Below are 17,227 nucleotides of genomic sequence, written 5' to 3'. Positions count from 1 at the left end.
TCCCTGCCCATGGCACAGGGTTGGAACCAGATGATCCTTGAGGTCCCTTCCACCCCTAACGATTCTATGATTCATTGTTGATGGCAGCGGAGGAGGCCAAGTGTGCTCTGTAGATGCTCCTACCAGCCAGGCCTTCCTTCTGTCCATGTGGAATCCATGCTGGGTAACACAGCAATGGGGATGCCCTTAGCTGTGCTTCATGTCCCCAGCAGCAGGCTGGGTCCCTCTGCCCTTTCTCTGCCCATTGCTTTGTCACTTTGGATTGCACTGGTCTCAAACCAGTTGATTAAGTGTTAAACATTAACACATGTATTTAGGAGAGCCCACGATTATGTCATCAAAATGTTGTTTGCAAATTACCTGGGCCTGTCTGAATGTTGCTGGTTTGGAAGGCTGCAGCCTCTCCTTCTGCTGCTTCTGTGCCAAATTCCCTCCTCTCTGACAGTACATGAGATGGGGACACTCCTGGTGTTTGCATTTGAAAGGAGGCAGCAGCTGGATAGTACCTGCCTGTCTCTTTCAGCTGTTTCTGTGGCATAAAAAGCATGAGGCAATGCCTGGCTGGAGAGCTCAGGATGAGTCTGTTGGGGTTCATGGCCATCGCGGCTCTAACCATCTCTGAAATTCAGGTTTACTCAGCAATCATCTCAGACACTGAGGAGCAGCAAACTGGTTGTGTGCTCCTGGCTCTGGGGAGGCAGCATGGGCAGAGCCAGAGCTGGACTCATTCCAGGTTTCTGCAGCACGGGCACAAGGAAGTACACTGTGATATCCAATGGTGGTGCATGGGATAGGAAAGATTCTTTTCTCTCTCAGGTAGGCTTCACCAAGGGGGCTGCTGGGGAGAAGGAAAACCCTTTGAATACACAAAGGCTGTTTAAGCTTGGTTCTTTAAGGGGCAGAATTAAAGATGGAGACTTCACTCAGTTTGTTATTTTTGAGAGGCTGTTTTCACAGTGTGCAGCCCAGTACCTAGGCAGTGGCACTAGATTCCTTAGTGACTGCTGTCTCAAGGAGCAGGTTGGGTAAAATGTTAAGAGGCATTGTGAAATACTTCCCTGATCTCCCACTCAAACCAGCTGGGATGCCAGCAGGCACCACTTGGTTCTGTGCTTTCTATTTCACAGAGGAGTAACCTACCGAGAGTTGAGACATCTGCTCCTGCAGCGCTTGCCAGGGCTCAGCAAACCTTGCTCCCTGCCACCAGCTTGAGCATCTCTCTCCCCTTTGATGGGGCCTGCATCTGGCACTGGATGGGTGACGTGCACATGGAGCAGTGTGCTGTGAAGAGGAGGCACTGTCTGCCCAGGTAAAACAATTGCTGACTGGAGGCAAATCCCACTGAACTCTGCATGCAGACAGTCTCTTGGCTGCCCAAGGACCTTCAGGCATGGCATCCTTTGTCTTGCTTGCTGTGGGTGTAAGCCTACCTTGCAGACTGCTCTGGGATGCTACTGAGAATCAGCCATTCACATTCATGACCCTGGGACAGAGAACAAATGATGAAGATGTGTGGGAGCAGAAGAGTCCCCTACAACCCAGTCTCACGTATGACTATCCTGGATGTACAGCTGAAATATGTGCTGACCAGCCCAGGTGGTCAGTGTTGGGTCTGGAAGAGATCTGGGATAATCCTGCCTGAATGATTATTGTGATGCTGTAGCAGCAAGGACCAAGGCAGCTCTTTGAGAGAGAGAATAGAAAAAGGCAGATTTAATCCTTGTGTCAAAGCACCAGAGAGTCATTGTAGGATTCTACATCTCAGAAAGGATTCAGGAAAATCAGAGGCTGTATAGAGCAGAAAATGCAAAAAATGGCTTGAGGGTGGGAGGAAAAGCCTGGCAGTAAGAGAATTAAGCAGCTCTGTATATTTAGCTTATCAGAAAGATGGATGAGAGGGGGTTTGCTTACAGCATATGCATAGTGTCACTAAGAGAAATGCCAGGCTCTGAAAGGCTCTTTAATCAAGCAGAAGGCAGTCTGCAAGCTGAAGCCAGACACAGGGATGTGGGACGCTCTTCTGAATACGAGAGTGAGGAACTCCTCAAAGAGATCTGGGGAGACAGGAGTCTCCAAAGCTTGTCTGCAAATCAAGCCTACCTCCTGCCTTGGAAAATATGCCTGAACTAAACACAGTGTATAAGAATTAATGCAAGGAGATGACCTGCGGCGTGGCAGGCTGGCCAGCTGCTCGCACTCACTCAGCTGCATGTCAGGTGCAACCACTGGAGCATTTCATCTGAGAAAGACCCTGGGAAACCCAGTCTGGTTGGGCAGAGTGCACAGGGAGCCCTTCAGGCAGGCTTCCAGGGTTTACCTGCACCTGTAGTGGTAAGTGTGGCTCTTTGGTCTTGGAAACCTCTGTAGGGTGGCAGAATTTTTCAGCCTAGCGCAGCTGTTTTTTAGCTTGTTTTGGGTGGGTCTGCTGCTGATACTGTTTAACATTTCTGTTCTTAGAGCAGCCAGAGCACCAGAAATGAAAAATGTCATCCATGGACTGATCGAGCTCAGAGCCTGTGTTTAAGAGTCATATGTAATGAGCACGTGAGATAGAACAAGTTTGGCCAGAGATAAAGCCAAAATACAAGCATGTCACAGCACAGACTGCATTTCCCAAGCCTGTGCATCAGCAGAGATAATCTCTATCTAGCCATTACTGGAAAGAGATCTTTCCTGTGGTATTTAGTGGCATTTAATTAATAATAAAACACTACATTAATTAGTATCAGGTCTGATTTGATGACATGTAATTTTGGTGCAGGGATTACACTATGAGTATTAGAATGAGGATTGTTATAGGGCAGAGAGTCAAAATGAGATTAGCAGCCTTGCTACAAAGGGAGCCCAGAGGCTGACATTTGGCAACTGATGCAAATAGTTGCAGCACAATTTTATTTATTCATGGGGGGAAAAAACCTGTAGCTGTTACTTGCTTTCCCTGTCACCCCAGATAACGTGTGGCTCGGCTCTCATGAAAAAAAAAGGCAAGCAGGCATCGTTTCAGTGGGAACGTCCCATGGTGCTCAGCACCACGCATGAAGTGCATTGCCAGAGCAATTCTGGCAAGCCCCAGCCAGGCTCTTTCCAGAGGAAGAGAAGGAGGATGCTTTGCTGACAGTCACCCCTATGTACCCAAGGCCCATGGGGGATGTGAGCAGCTGAACCAGTTCTTAGCTCTATGCACAGCTTTGCCCCAGGCATGCTGTGTGTACCGAGGGCACTGAGTTATGTCTAGTCGAACATGAGCATCCCAAGTTCCATGCAAGGTTGATGCAGGCACACAGGGCATAGGATTCCTCAGTGCCTGTTCTAGTCCTAATGTCTGCTGTGTTAACTGTGCCCTCCACGAGAGCCTTTTTCTCCCAGCTTGTGGCTAGCATTGCTGTGGGAAATGTTCTGCACAAATGTAGGCAGTGATAGGCTGGGCAGGTTGGCTGCAGGTGGGTTTTGTTGAGCAAGATGGGCTACAGCTCTTTGCCTTTCATTTGGTCAGTTTGGCTCTGAAAAGCTCCAGAGCATTCTGGAAAGCAGCATGTCAATATGATAGGATTTAATCAGACTTAATTATTCCCCTGCTGTTGATCTCCTAGCAACATCCAGCTTGACATCTGTCTTCAAATGAAATGTGTAAGCTAAGGAGGAACATGTTCAGACTGAAGTCTTGCTACTCAAACCGAATCATGCCCCTAATCATTGCCTTAATTCATCTCCTGGCTGTTAGACAGCTGTTGGGAGCTGGTCACTGATTTCCATAGATATACAGCACTTGCCTCCTGATTTTTTTCTTTTCCTTCCTATTTTTTTTTTTCTTCCTTTTTTTTAATCTGGCAAGAAGTGTGACTTCATCGTGGGCGCTTTCCAGTGCACTGACACCTGATAATAGCAGATAGAGTTTCCTGAGTGACTAATGTGGACTCAGGAGCAAACCCCAGCCTTGTCGCTATTTGGCTTCCTGCTGTAGGTCCCTGCTTATCTCATCATCAAAATCAGATCAGCTGCTGTGCCTGCAGACCACCAGGTTTAAACTCTGAGTACGCAAGCATTAGAGTCGGGGCGGCTCAGGTGAGGTTGGAGGATGCTCAGAGCAGACGCAGCATGGTGGCAGCAGGAGTCACAGGCAACTCTGTCACCGAAGTGTGAGGGGGGATTGAAGCAGGGAGGAATGACCTGGCTTACATAGTGGAAGGATGAAGATGCAGAGAGAGGAGCAGACATAAAGCAAGTGTTGGTAAAGCAAAACTGGTCCGGATGCTATCCGGTACAGGAGTCTGAGGTTATTGGAGGAAATGAGCTCAGCAGCTGAACTGGGGCAGTGGAGGCTGTCTAGCTAGCTGCTGTGAAGCTAGAGGGAAGGGAACTGCTTTAGCTGCGTGAAAGCAGCCAGCATTCTAAGTGGGTCAGCCCCATGGGAGCTGGTGGGCAGAATGGGTAGTGGTGGGAGGGCAGACCTACAGAAGAATGAGGTTGTGTGGATGAGGTTGTGGCTCCTTTTCATGCATCTCCTTGCGGGGATATTGGTGCCGGTGATACCTGAGTGCTGGTACAAATCTGTCTTCTGTGCCTCATCTGGAAGTTGTTGGCATCCAGAAAGCCTAGTGGGATGTTAGTGTGGCATGTGCCTCCCTTGTGTCACTGCAGAGGAGTGCCGTAACTCTGTCAGCCCTGCTGTCTGGGTGCCACACTTGCAGTACTGACTTCACTCATGCTGAACACACAGTGGGGTTTCTGGCTGTGAAACTGGGGCTGTGTGAGCACTTGCCAGCTCTCTCTGCAACCTGTGTGGGCTCTGTGTCCCAACAAATACCAGGGAACTGGCTTGGGCAGTGCTCAGCCAGCCCTGTGCCATCTGAGGCGGTGTCTGCCAGTCAACATCAGCACCTGGGTTTGCCTGCTGTGGGAGCTGCCACCATTCATTTGCCTTAAACTCACGTGGCTTTTTGTTTTCCTTGTGTTATCAGTGATTCATGGAGGGTGGAAACAGGAAATCATTGGGCTGCATTGCTGTCCTGAAGACACAGGTTTATTCCTCACACTCTTTCCTTTCAAATGACATTTCCTCCCTTTGCCTAATAGTTTCCTTCTTTATAATTCCCTCCTTGTATTTGTATTTCTCACTTGCCCTGTGCCTGATGAGCATTAGGACGCCTAGCAAGTCTGTGGGGCCAGTGGCAAGGAGGCAATGCTGTGTAAAGGGTGAGGTGCACCCTGGCCCCACCACTGCAGTGTTCATGGGGTAGCCATGCAGTGAGGTGGAGATTGTGATGTAGTAGGAACTGCATGGAAGCAAAGCCAACTGCAGCACTGGCTGTGTGGTGTGAGCTGTACTGTGCAGTGGGAGTGTAGCCAATGGAGTCTGTGCAGCCCAGTGTGGTCCTTGCAGCGTTGTGTGGCCCAGTGGTAGAGGCTGTGCAACACTGGACATCCCAGGGAAGTTGTGCAGTGGCTTGACATCACCTTGTTGGGTATACAATGGTGTAAAAATCTGAAGAAGTTGGAGGATAGAGTGAAGGTAGTGACCTGGGGCAGTGTCTGGGTGCAAAACTGGTCTGTATGACATGGCCTTGTGCACTGACTGGAAGAGTTGAGCAGGTGCAGCACTCAAAGGGAGATGCAGTACCACTGCAATGCAGTGACTAGAGGCTAGGCAATGCAGCGTTGCTGTTGGGATGCAGTAACTGGGTAGGAAGAAAGTAGTGTGGCTGCACTGGCTGCACAATTTGGAGGTGTCTCAGCTGGAGAAAGGTGCAGTGTTGTGCAATACAGTGATTGGATGTTCTGTTTTTGTTGGCAGAACCACAGGCCAGCCATGGCCTGCTGGCCCTTAGCAGTTTCAAGCTAGCCAGAACAGCACCAGCCCAGAAACGTCACACTCATTATAAAGGGGGGAGTTTGCTGAGAATGGGGAGCCTTCTGCTCAGGCTCTTCTTGACCCTACTCCTCTTTCTTCTTCTGCTGACCTCTTTCCCACTTACTGTGACCACTGTACATTTGTTGGGCTGAGTATAACTTTGTATACTTTATATTGGCCATTGGTATTAGTTTGGCTATTTCATTAAATCTGTTTTCATTCAATCTCTTCTTTCTTTTTCCTGATTCTCCTTCCTTGCTGGGTCACTGGATGACAGAGCAACTGCTGTAGCATAGCTCCAAATAAGGGCTAAATGTAGAACATTTAGAACCAGAACAGATACAACGTGGAGTTTTGACAGGTGGTGTAGTACTCGGCAGGCTCCTGCAGTGCCATGCCTGGAGGAAGGAATAGTGTAGTGGAATGCTTGAAGGCACTGCAATGATTTGCTGGTGTTGCTGAGTGACTTGGAAGTGGTGCAGTGATTTGATGGTAAAGCAATGCCGGGAAGTGACTGGGGAAGTGCAGAGAAGTGCCCTGCAGCCACTGGCAGTTGGTGTGCTTGTGTGTGGTGCAGTGATGGAAGAGGGCAGTGCGGTGTAGTAAGGGAAGGCAGCGGCATGGTGCAACGATGAGAGCAGTGTAGTGCTGGGAGCCGCGCAGCCCATTGCAGTGCATCACTTGAACGGTGCAGCACTGGGAGCCGCACAGGGCACTACAGGGATGGGAGCAGCGCCTTGCAGTGATTTGGGGCGGTGAGAGGGCTCCACGCATGCGCGCTGCCGCCCTTGCCGCAGCGCCCCTCCGGCGGCGACCCCCTGCCGCCCGCCTTCCATTGGCTGTGGGCGCCTCCCGCGATAGGCTGCGGGCGCGGCCCCCAGCACCGCCCCATTGGCCGGTGGCGGCCGCTATGCGGGCGGGTCGGCGGCGCGGTGACCCGCCCCGGCGCTCCATTGGCAGCCGCGGTGCCCCTCAGCTCCGCGGCGGCCGGTCCCGCTGCGCCGCGCCCGGCATGGCGGCGCCCGCAGCCCCGCGCCCGGGGGCCGCAGCCGGCGGCCGAACGCCCTGGGCGGGCGGCGGCCGGGTGAGAATGAGCGGAGAGGACGGGGAGGGGAAACGGGTGCGATAGGGCCGTCTTGGCCCCGGTGGTCGCTACCGTTTCGACGAGCGCGGTCTGGGAGGCGCCGGGCTGAGGGAGGGGAGTGAAACCCAGCAAGGCGGGGGTAGGCGGCGGGGTGCCTGGCCCGCGACCGGCAGCCAGCCCGGCGGTGGCGAGGCCGTGGCGGTGCCCGTTAGAACTCAGATTTCAGGCGGCCGTTGCCAGCTGTCAGCCAGCGGCAAGCTGTCGTCCTGCTCGGGCCGCGCTGTTCCGGCGCCGTACCCGCCTTCAAGGCATCTCATCCCCTTGGCGCGGCATGCCCGCTGTCCGTGGGACGCCACCCCCCGGGAGCCCCATGGCGTTATGGGTTTGCTCTGCGGCGCGTCTGGGCTTGCCTGTGCTCGGGAGGACCGTGGTGCTCGCCGGGCCTCGCCGACAGTGGCGGCTCTGGGGCTGATTATCTGAAATGAGCTGAGGCGTAAGTGCAAACGGAGAGTTGGGTTGCTGCCTGTTACAGCGTGGCAGTGCTGTCCTGCCTCTTCTGGAGTGGCACTGATCCTGGCGACAAAACCAGACAGCTGCCGAGGGTCGTAGTTCTTATTTCACTGATGGGTAACCGGAGTGCTTTACCATGTGGTGAGCAGGGGTTACTGTGTGTTAGTGTGGGTATGAGAGTGCATGATGAGGAAGGATGACTATCAGAGAAGGTGGCTCCAACCTCAGTCTGTTTCTCATCCTCAGGTCATGTAGAAGAGCAGATTTAATGTGAAGATGGGACTGTTGGTGTTTATGCGTAACCTGCTGCTAGCACTCTGCCTCTTTCTGGTACTGGGATTTCTGTACTATTCTGCTTGGAAGTTGCACCTTCTCAGATGGGAGGACTCAAGTAAGTAGCAGCACCGTGTAACTGTTTCTGGGCTCAAGTAGTTGCAGTAGTACTGAGGTGGCTCTGACTTAGCAGTATTAGAGGGATGTGATTAAGCCAAATCAAATGCTGGAGCAAAAGCTTAAGGGGTTGAATTCGTGATTACCTAATGCTCTTTATGGCTTTACTTTTATTACTGGGTACAAAAGTAGATTCACACTCTAGAAATTTAACATTAGAGACTTCAATTCTTAGACTATTCTGTGTTAGTGTGAGATTCTTAATTGTCAAAGAGTTTGTGTGCTGAGACTTCAGCTCTCTGAATCTTTCTGTATGTTTTTAACTATCTAAGACCAATTGGATTTTTTTCTTTCTCTGGTGGATTTTAATTTCTTTCTATAATCATATGCTGGTTATCTCATCATCTTACTTTGCCCTTCAGAAATCCTCATCTTCCATTTATCTTCTATGTTTTTCCCTGCCAACTGTCTCTCACCTGAAAGGACGTTTCTCAACCTTTTGACATCCAAAGAGACATCCTGACCTCACTGGATACAGCCTGAGGATTGTACTGTGCAGTAATGCTATGGGAGGTTTTAGTTGCAATGAAATACAAATTATGCTGAGATTTGATTACTCAGTTACTGCTCTTTTTTTTTGCTTGTGTTGATTGATTGCTTGCTTGCACATGAGAATTGTTAGCTGAAATACAAAAACAGGAAAACAATTCCCTTCTCTCCCCCTCCCTCCCAAAATGCAAGCCAGCCTTCTGTACAGATGTTCCACGGGCTGTTTTAGATGTCTCACAGTGACCATTGCTCCTTGGATCAGTGACTAAGAAACACTGATCCAGAAGGATTGTTCTTCTGTCCAACAGAAAGCTGTCGGTCAAATTCCATCTTTGCTGTATTGCATTTCTCTGCATGCTGTTGAAAGTTTCTACTGAAGCCCTTACTAAATAGTTTTCTACTTCCCTGTGCTCTGCAGTTATTGTTGTATCTTCTGAGAAGTTTTGCATAGTAATGGATGGTGACTTGGATATGACATTTGGACTGATGTGTGACTTAGACAGGAGGACTGCTAAGGTGCTTCTAGAACAGGTATTTTAAGACTGAGTTTGTAGCAGGAGTTGCCCAGTGTTCTTTCTGAGCAGGGACTGTTTCTTCAGGTTTGTGCTTCAGAGAGGTAGTCAAAAATCTTGATCGTGACCTTCTGAAAGATAGCACTTTGGTCACTGAGACAGAGGAAATCCTTTGTGTGTGAAAACAAGTACTGAATGGAGTTCACAGTTTTGCCATATGTACTACCACATGATGATCAGTTATGAAATGATACCCCCTGCCATCCCTTCCTTCCTTCATACCACCAGAAATTGCTCTGGGACTTTCCAAGGCCTGGGGAAAAAAAACCCTTCAGGCCACAACTACTATGTGAACTTTGCTAAATGTGGAGGAGAAGCTTTGTGTGTATGTGCCATATACCAAGGTGTTGGTGTGGGTCCTAAATTTCTCCATCTCTCTTGGACTTTGTGCTCCATTTGTTACTTTACTCCGTGTCAGTCCCCGGGAGTTTTTGTGGCAACTGTTCCTTGCAATGCAGTGTTGCAAATTTTTAAGCCAACATTGCACATTTTTGTAAATGGAACACTTTTACCTGGAAAGATGACTTCAAGTTGCAGCCTAGTTAGAGAAATTTCTGCTGAGTATACTGGTACCCCAGGATGCTCTGACAGGAGCGCTGTGAGGTAATGTCACAGCCTTTTTGTTAGGTGTGCCTTTCTTGTAGTCTGACCTTGTCTGTAAAACGTGCCCTTTCTTGTTCTTGGAGGTTGCAGTGCTGGCATTAAGCTTCTTCAGCATGTGCAATGCAATGATGCTAGTGTGAAGATTTAGCTTATTGATCTTTATCAGCTGTCACAGTTGATACAGGCTGTACTGTTGTTCTTTTTTGTCCAGACACATTTACGGATTGTGTCTTGAATAGCAGAGGAAGCTGCTTGGATTGTTAGTGTAAATAGCAGTCTAGTGTGGGAGGGCATTACTTTTGAAAACCAGTTTAAAGTGGTACCAGGTTTAATTGGTCTTCAGAGTTTTGTATGTTTTTTTATCATGTCATCTTACCTGTGAGGAACTTATGCAAATTTTAAATCCAAACATAAGCCCCTATTGGGAAACTTGATCTGAAGAGTTAATGTTAAGCTTCTATAAATAAGTGTTTGGAAGTTAACAAATGACAGAATAGGAGTTGCTCATTTAACCACGATTAGGATTCCTTGAGCATGTGTAATATGATACAGTGCATAATGATGCAATTACACTTTCTGTTTTCTGAAGGGGAGCTTTGCTTACTTCAGTGCACAAGACATGGTGCTTGATAGCTGCTTGTGGTTTTATTTCCTGAAGTGCAATTCAGTGTGTGACCTTGCCGATTCCTTTAAGATTGATATGATAATGCTGACGTCCCCAGAGGCAAAAGTTAGTTAGACGTGCTAGTTTTGGGGTACTTAATAATCTAAGATTATTGATTTTTCTATGTAAGTTACCTTCCTATTAAATTATTTTTCTCTCTTCTTGTGACCAGTGTCTTTATTTTGTGTGAGAGCGGCTCCTTAGCTTCAATAATCATGTTCATCTTGACTCTGTTCTGCTCCTTGTGATAGAGGAGGCATGAAACTAAGATGGGCCTGACATCCAACACCCTTGCAGTCTCTTCAGAGACTGGTAATGTGTATTTCATATCAGACACCCAAAAAAATGCCGTAGAGTATAGTGAAAAATACTTGATCTGCTTGATGCTTGTGTAGTTTGTTCACTTGATGTGTTTGAAAATGCCTGTATATGTTTGTTGATGAATTTGAGTGGTAACTGTAAGGAATCTAGTTGCTGAGATTTCAATGCTTGTGTATTTAGCTGCTAAAGAAGACAAACAGCTAAACTGATTTGTTTTATTTGTACCTTGGACACCTCCAAGAAAGGAGGCTGAACTTCTGAACAGACTGTGACAGATAAACATCAATGTTTCTCTTACCATCTCCATTTAACTCTAATTGTGATGCCTTAATGAGTTCCGAGGGATTGTTCTTGCTGCGTGACTCTACACCTTGCCAAAATACAAAGGAGAGTAGGAGAGAATTAATTCCCTAGGGTTTATCTTTTTTGTGATAAGAATAGATTGAATTCCGCTAATGTGAACTCATTAAGGTTGAATTAAGTTCAAGTGCCTCTTCCGTTCAAGACAAACCCCTAGCGACTGCTACCCTTCTCATCTTTTTAGTGAACATTACGGCTGGCTACTCTTCCCCGAGTCTTATTTCATGTTGATGGCAATATATTGTTAGTTCTCAGAGCGGCAGCAAAGTGCAAAAACGTGGTAACACACTGTGAATGCAGGAGGGCCTTTGAGTTATGGTGATGTGTGGGAATAGATGAGCAGTGCTTAGGACAGAGGTAAGCTTTCCAGCTTTCTGTAATGAAGCCTCGGTCTCTGACAGTGGCAAGATGCACACCATCCCTTCATGTTCTTTCCAGACAGGCAATAGTGACAGATGCTGCAGCCCTCTGAGTGTTGAGTTGCATGGAGGTGTGCTAAGCATGTCGAACTGATAATGTGACGTGGGAGACAAGCATGGAAATTTTGATATCAGGTTTAGTGTTCTATGCATCCTAGAAAGACCTTGCAGCAGCAAGTTATTTTCAGCTCTAATTCTGGACACGCAGCCAAAGAAATAATCATAACTGCTCATTGTGTTTCAGGACACAGAGTTCTTAGGGAATTCTTACACAGCAGTAATAGAAATGGGGTTTGAAGGTCTGAAACATGACTGCAGCTTCTTTCCTAACAACTCCATGTCCTATCCCTTCCACCTTCCCTGATGCGTTTGGCTTTGAGGAGGACGGAAGATGTTACCTGTATGAGTATAAAAAGGGATGGTGCCCAGTTTTCTTTGAAGAGTAAGATGAAAGATGGCATCTTGCTGACAGTGCTGCTTAGATTTGCTTTCTCAGCTTGGAGGAATGCATTTTTACCCGTAACTGAAGGATTGAATATGTTAAAATTTAATAATGATGTTTATTACTTAACCTGGTACATGTATAGCTGATTTTGCAACTTAAAAATTAATGTGTTTGTAAGGAAGGAACAATTCCATTTCAAAATGTCCTGGCTGGGGAAATATTGGACTCATTCCTCCAAGGCAGCTTGCCTTTCTGTTTTTTTTTTTCCCCCCCTTCTTCTCAAAGTATTGAAATGTACTTGGGACAAGGACAGTGTGACACTCTTTTCCTCTTCTCTATTGTGTTTCTCTCTACATTAGCATTGAATTAATTTAAAGAAACATATACTCTACTGTAGGTACTTTTGCCAAAACCTAAGTTAATGCAATTTGTAGCTATGGATTTTGAGCTTGTCAGTTTGAATGTGGCTTTTGAAACATCTCCACGTATATTCCGCGGATGTCTCCATAAAGAAATCAAATCACTACTCTGTCGTCTGTTGCTCCTTGCTATTTTCAACTCTTAATTCTGGAAAGGCAGCCAAAGAATAAAGCCCTGGGAAGGGATTTATTTTTTTTTTGGAAGGTATTTCAAGACCCTTATTCTTTTTTCTTTTTCTTTTTTTTTAATGTCTGTTTCTATGGGAACTGAGGAGACATAAACAGGCAAAACTGACTCACTTCTGGTTGCAGGTTTTTAGTCTGCTTGCATTTCCATGGAAACCAGTCTCTAAGCAAAAAATGCTAAATTAATCAAAAGCATTCAAACCTATACCTTTAATATAAACACTGGTTTCTCTCTTTCAAAGTGGAACGGTATTTTTGTCAGTTCTCGTACTAGGGACTAAATGTGGACCGAAAGAAATCAATCTTTTTTCCATGGGTTTGGAACGTGCAGTGCTCCCTGTCATGTGGCTAAGGCCTCATGGTATGTGTGATGGTATGTAGTGTGGGCACAGCTGTTGGCTTTTGAGTTACTAGGGACATCATTGTTCCTGATTAAAGGAGTGGATACACTTGCATACACTGCCATCTGACTTTTTCCCATTCAGTTGTTTCATACAAAACATGAAAAGATGTTCACTTGGTGTGTAAGCAACTAGGCCACAGAGACAAACTTGTCCCCTTTGTGGAGAGGCACGTAACAGTTTCAGTTTCAGACCCTCATCTCTGGGAGTTACTGTCCTACTTGCCTTTGTCAGAAGGAAATGCAAGAGTGCTCCTATAAAAAATGACATCTCTGGGCCAGCGTGGCACTGGGAGCATAAATCTCTATAAGTGGGTTGAGCTAAGCTGGCTGAATTTATGGTTAGGTGGATGAAGGGGCATATCCTCTTGTTCTGGAGAATTACATGCCCCTGTGGTAAGGGATGGCAGGCGAACAGTGATGAGAACTATTTCGGTTGCTCTGTGCCTATCGATGGCCTTAGCTTTAGGGGGTGTGTGTTCTTCATGGCAGACTCCATTACTGTTGCTCTCCAGGCTGAATATCCTAAGAGACTTTAACCTTGTGGGCATTAGGTTTTTTTTCAGAAACCTGTTTTGGACAGTATTGTGCAGCCATGTAAACCTCCTAAAAGAGTTGCTTTTTCACTTTGGAGGAAGAGACTGGAAACAGCACTGAGGGGGATTATTGTGAATTCACTGATGTTTGAGTAACTAGTAACTAAAAGGTTTGTTTCATCTACTCAGCTATTCTGTAGTCTTAGTGCTGTACTTCCTGCACCAAGCCTGAGAACAAATGTTTAAAAATTTCTCATAACATGGATCCAGCTACAGATTTAAGGAATCTCTTTGCTACCTTTCAGATGCTTTAGGGATTTGAGGATCGCAACCGTGCTTTTTGGAATGTTAAAAATAGGAAGTGATGTGACTGAGGCAGCAGTGAGTATTAGAAACAAAGATGTAAAAACAGGAGTTACATCAACAGTTGTCTGGTAAAGCAGCTTAACTCTTCTAAGAATCCTCCTCTTGGGCTGAAATGTTCCACTTGGGTTCAGCTTGAAACCGAAAACTTCAGTGTACTATGGAGAGTGTTTCTCTTATCTGCGCAGAACACAGCAAAATGGATTTGGTGCCCAGAAATCATTCATGGTGTTCAAGTTACTGCTGTTCACTTGCCTGCATAAGGAGCATGGCTAATCTTAAAATCCTGCAACTCAGGATGTTCAGTTGTGGTATCTTCTACATCTCTAAATGTGTTGCTTTTCCCTTGGCTGGAGGCAGATGTGTGTGTTCCTGATTCCGCTTGGTCTGGCTGTTTGATGCAGATGTACAGAACTGCCTGTCCTTTCCAACAGAGCCAGCTGTTCTGCCATCAGGACAGAAGAAACAGTCTACTCAGCAAATATGAATCAGAACTTTTAAGGTCTGTGAAAGAGATAAAGCCCAACTAAATAAATAAAAAGCAGTAGTGACTCTGTCTTTTAGGAGGCAGCACTACACAAAGTAGCCAAAGAAACAGGGGAATGAAAGTGCTTCATCTTTTTTTGACCTGTTACTACACGTTTAGTCAAACACCCAAAGCTGCTCTACAACCTTACTGTTGTGGGGACTCTGCTGTCTCCAGGAATTGCTAGTGCTGCTGCAATGTTAACAGTGCAGGACAGAACTGTGCTGGGGCAATGAGAAATCATGCATGACAGAGCAGTGGAGGGAGGGAGCAAACATAATGTTGCCTTGTCTGAGAAGTTTCTCCAGAGGAGGAAAACTCCCTGAACAGACTTCAGGCTTTAGGCACCTGTAGGGGCATTGAAAGCAGAGCAGTCAAGCACTTTGTGGATCAGAGAGTGGCTGTAGTGCTCTGCTGGTACTCATCTTTATTCCTGGGTTGCTGTGAACTAGCATTAGTTTTTTAGCAAGCTAGAAAAGCAAGGTGCAAAAGAACTTCTCTGTCCCCCAACACACTGCTGGGCCTTAGTTTTGCATCCTGAAATAGTAACATGCTCTTGCTTCTCTTGACAGCAGCAGTCTTGTTGCTGTTTGAGTGCCTGCTCAAGCCTTTGTATTTCCTGCTCTCTCCAATTGCATGGTTAGTTGGGTGCGTGCAGTTGAGCAACTTGCCCAGTTCAAAACAGTGTGATTTTGTTTGTTTCACTCAGTTGACCTTAACTCGACTTGGTGTTTCACTTGCTTCACTGCTCTGCTCTTGTGCGTTTTCTCCTGTTCCGTCCCAGGCCTGGGAAGGCTGTGTTCCTGTGATTTTTGACAGGAGGTTTGAGATAGTGGTTGTAAGGGGCAGCACTCCGTGTCTTACATGCAGCCAAAGCTGTGTCCTCCAAACCCGTTTTTCAGAGGTCAAAGTCAGCAGCTTTCCATATTCTGGAAGGTACAGTGCAGTGAAAGCACTTTACCTCACTTAGCAATTGCTCTGCAGCTGAGTGCTTTCAGGGGTGAAAGGACTTATTCATCGCAGATGGCTGTGAACCCCATGGCAATGAGTTCAGCTGGGAACAATACCTCCCTGTGAGGACTGTTTCATCTGCATTGGTAAGTGGTTCTCTGTCTTTCCCCATCTTGTCACTCTACATCTTTTTGTGGGTAAAGCATGTGCCTCTGACCTGTAGCCATTGCAGCAATGGCTGTTGTGCCTTAAGGTATTATCAGCCTTAATAGAAGCTCCACCCTATCACTTGTTTGACAGAATAGATCACACAGATTTTCTCCAGGCTTTAATATAGGCAGGCTGCCTTTGAGCACCTTTCATAACCACTGCTTCAAGTCAGTTCTGAAGTTGTTGGGGCAATAACTTCTGGCACAAAGGAAGAAATATGTGATTTGGCTCAAGGTGGACAGCTGTTGTTGCTGTCATCTTCTGACTGTGGCCTTAGTACTGGTTCTGACCATGTCTGTTGTACTTTGGGTTGTTTTGTAGAGGAGATTATTCCTAAATTGTTATTATCTGCCAACCTTTTTGGTGCTGTCTTGGTTTACATCACAGTGTCAGGCTGAGGCAATAAACCAGCCAATCCTGGGTATGACTTGCAAGGACAAGTACAATTGGGTCACGAGGTGTAGCTCTGTATGAATTATGTATCCCCTCGGCACTTCAGAAGGAATGTGATTGTGCACCCAGCCATCAAGCAAAAAATAATCTGTACTGCATGTGCATATCCTGAATAGATGTTTGACCCTGATTTCAAGTGGTTGCTCCTTCATGGCATCACATGATTATATTGCTCTTGTATGCATTGCTTTCTTGAGGAAATAACAGCATGTGAGGGTAGTGCCAGAATCCCAGGCAGGTTCAGAAACTAAAGGTTGTTTTTTAGCTAGGCTTTGGTATTTTGGCTAACCAAATGTCTAGACAGTCCAAGTTACTTGCATCTCTGAGAGTCAGAATATACCATTTCTTGCTCTGTTCCAAAAAAGAAAAACCAGAATATGATAAAATTAGCTATTTCTGGTTTTAAGAGCTCTTAAACATATGTTGCTTGTTTATACTTCACTTTTTTTCTCTTACAGATGATGCTAGGATCCCTACTGCTGTAACTTGGTCCCTGTTACAGCATGTCATTTTTTCACAGCTATTATCTTGAGGGTTTCAGTGTTAGGAACTCTGATTAAGTGTGAGGTCCATCCGAGCTGAAACAGTGCAGGATGTGTGCCCCTTAATAGCTCCTTGAACAAAAAGAGTTGGCACTGTGTAACAAGAGGAAAGTTTAACTTGTATCTTTCGTGGCTGCAGTGAGTTGGCGTGTTCTGAGCGGTGTCTTTGTCCAAAACATTAGGTACAGATGCATTTATGCTTTAAAAGAAGTAGTGAAAATGAGATGGCACAGGAATCAGTAGAAGCTGGACTTTCCCAACAGGTAAGTAGCCAATGGCTTCCTGGGTGTGAGGGCTAACTCTAAATAAATGTTCACAAGGTTAATAATTTGTAAGTGCAACTGCATCTTTTCATCTTTGTCAGGAGTGAGTTGATCTCAGAATAGCTTTAATATTATATAAAGTGTTGTTGTTTTAGCTGAGATTGTGTCTGGAGACCCTAAACGAAACAATGTCCTGAGACACATTTCTTAGGATAAAGGATAATAACTCAAATAGGCTCAGGAAGGCAGAGGAAGCTGAGACACAGGAAAGTGAAATTATTCCATGTCACACAGCAGCTCAAGGGCAGAGCTATGAATAGAATGAAGGTCTCAGGGTTTTTGATCTGGTGTCCAGCTGGCCAAATGAGGCTCACTCTCCTATAATTATGAATTCTACATGGCTGTAGTTCAGGAGAGTGGTAATATGCTGAAGCTGCTTGCTTGGGACAGAGATTATCTCCTGATATTTATGAAAACACAACAATATTTCAAAGTCCTGTGTTGGTAGTAACAGCACTGGTGGTGGTCTGCGTGGCCAGTGCTGGTGGCTCAATGTAGGTACTGTAATTAGGGTGTGAAATGGCCAGTCAAAGCTGCTGCTAGGAGTTGCCTA

The 17,227-nt window shown here is 46.3% G+C and overlaps 1 protein-coding gene across 8 annotated transcripts in view; it reads left to right on the top strand.

The window, feature by feature from the left end:
• The first annotated feature begins 876 nt into the window (after positions 1-876).
• The window catches only part of ST3GAL3 (ST3 beta-galactoside alpha-2,3-sialyltransferase 3), a 212,914-nt gene continuing 196,563 nt past the window's right edge, over positions 877-17,227 (top strand). For 4 of the 8 annotated variants that reach the window (XM_054165706.1, XM_054165704.1, XM_054165705.1 and 1 more), the window contains exons 1-2: positions 6,806-6,932; positions 7,689-7,833. In XM_054165706.1, the coding sequence (XP_054021681.1) occupies positions 7,719-7,833 (115 nt within the window). In that variant the 5' untranslated portion in view covers positions 6,806-6,932; positions 7,689-7,718. Of the gene's footprint in view, positions 1,310-6,805; positions 6,969-7,334; positions 7,426-7,528; positions 7,584-7,688; positions 7,834-17,227 lie in introns of those variants that run through there. The other 4 variants (XM_054165700.1, XM_054165701.1, XM_054165702.1 and 1 more) reach the window with 4 other exon arrangements.

The sequence above is a fragment of the Dryobates pubescens genome, chromosome 11, assembly GCF_014839835.1.
Source record: "Dryobates pubescens isolate bDryPub1 chromosome 11, bDryPub1.pri, whole genome shotgun sequence".
In the NCBI taxonomy this organism is placed as follows: Eukaryota; Metazoa; Chordata; class Aves; order Piciformes; family Picidae; genus Dryobates; species Dryobates pubescens.
The sequence above is the reverse complement of the archived record's forward strand: the minus strand, read 5'-3'. Positions and strand labels throughout refer to the sequence as shown.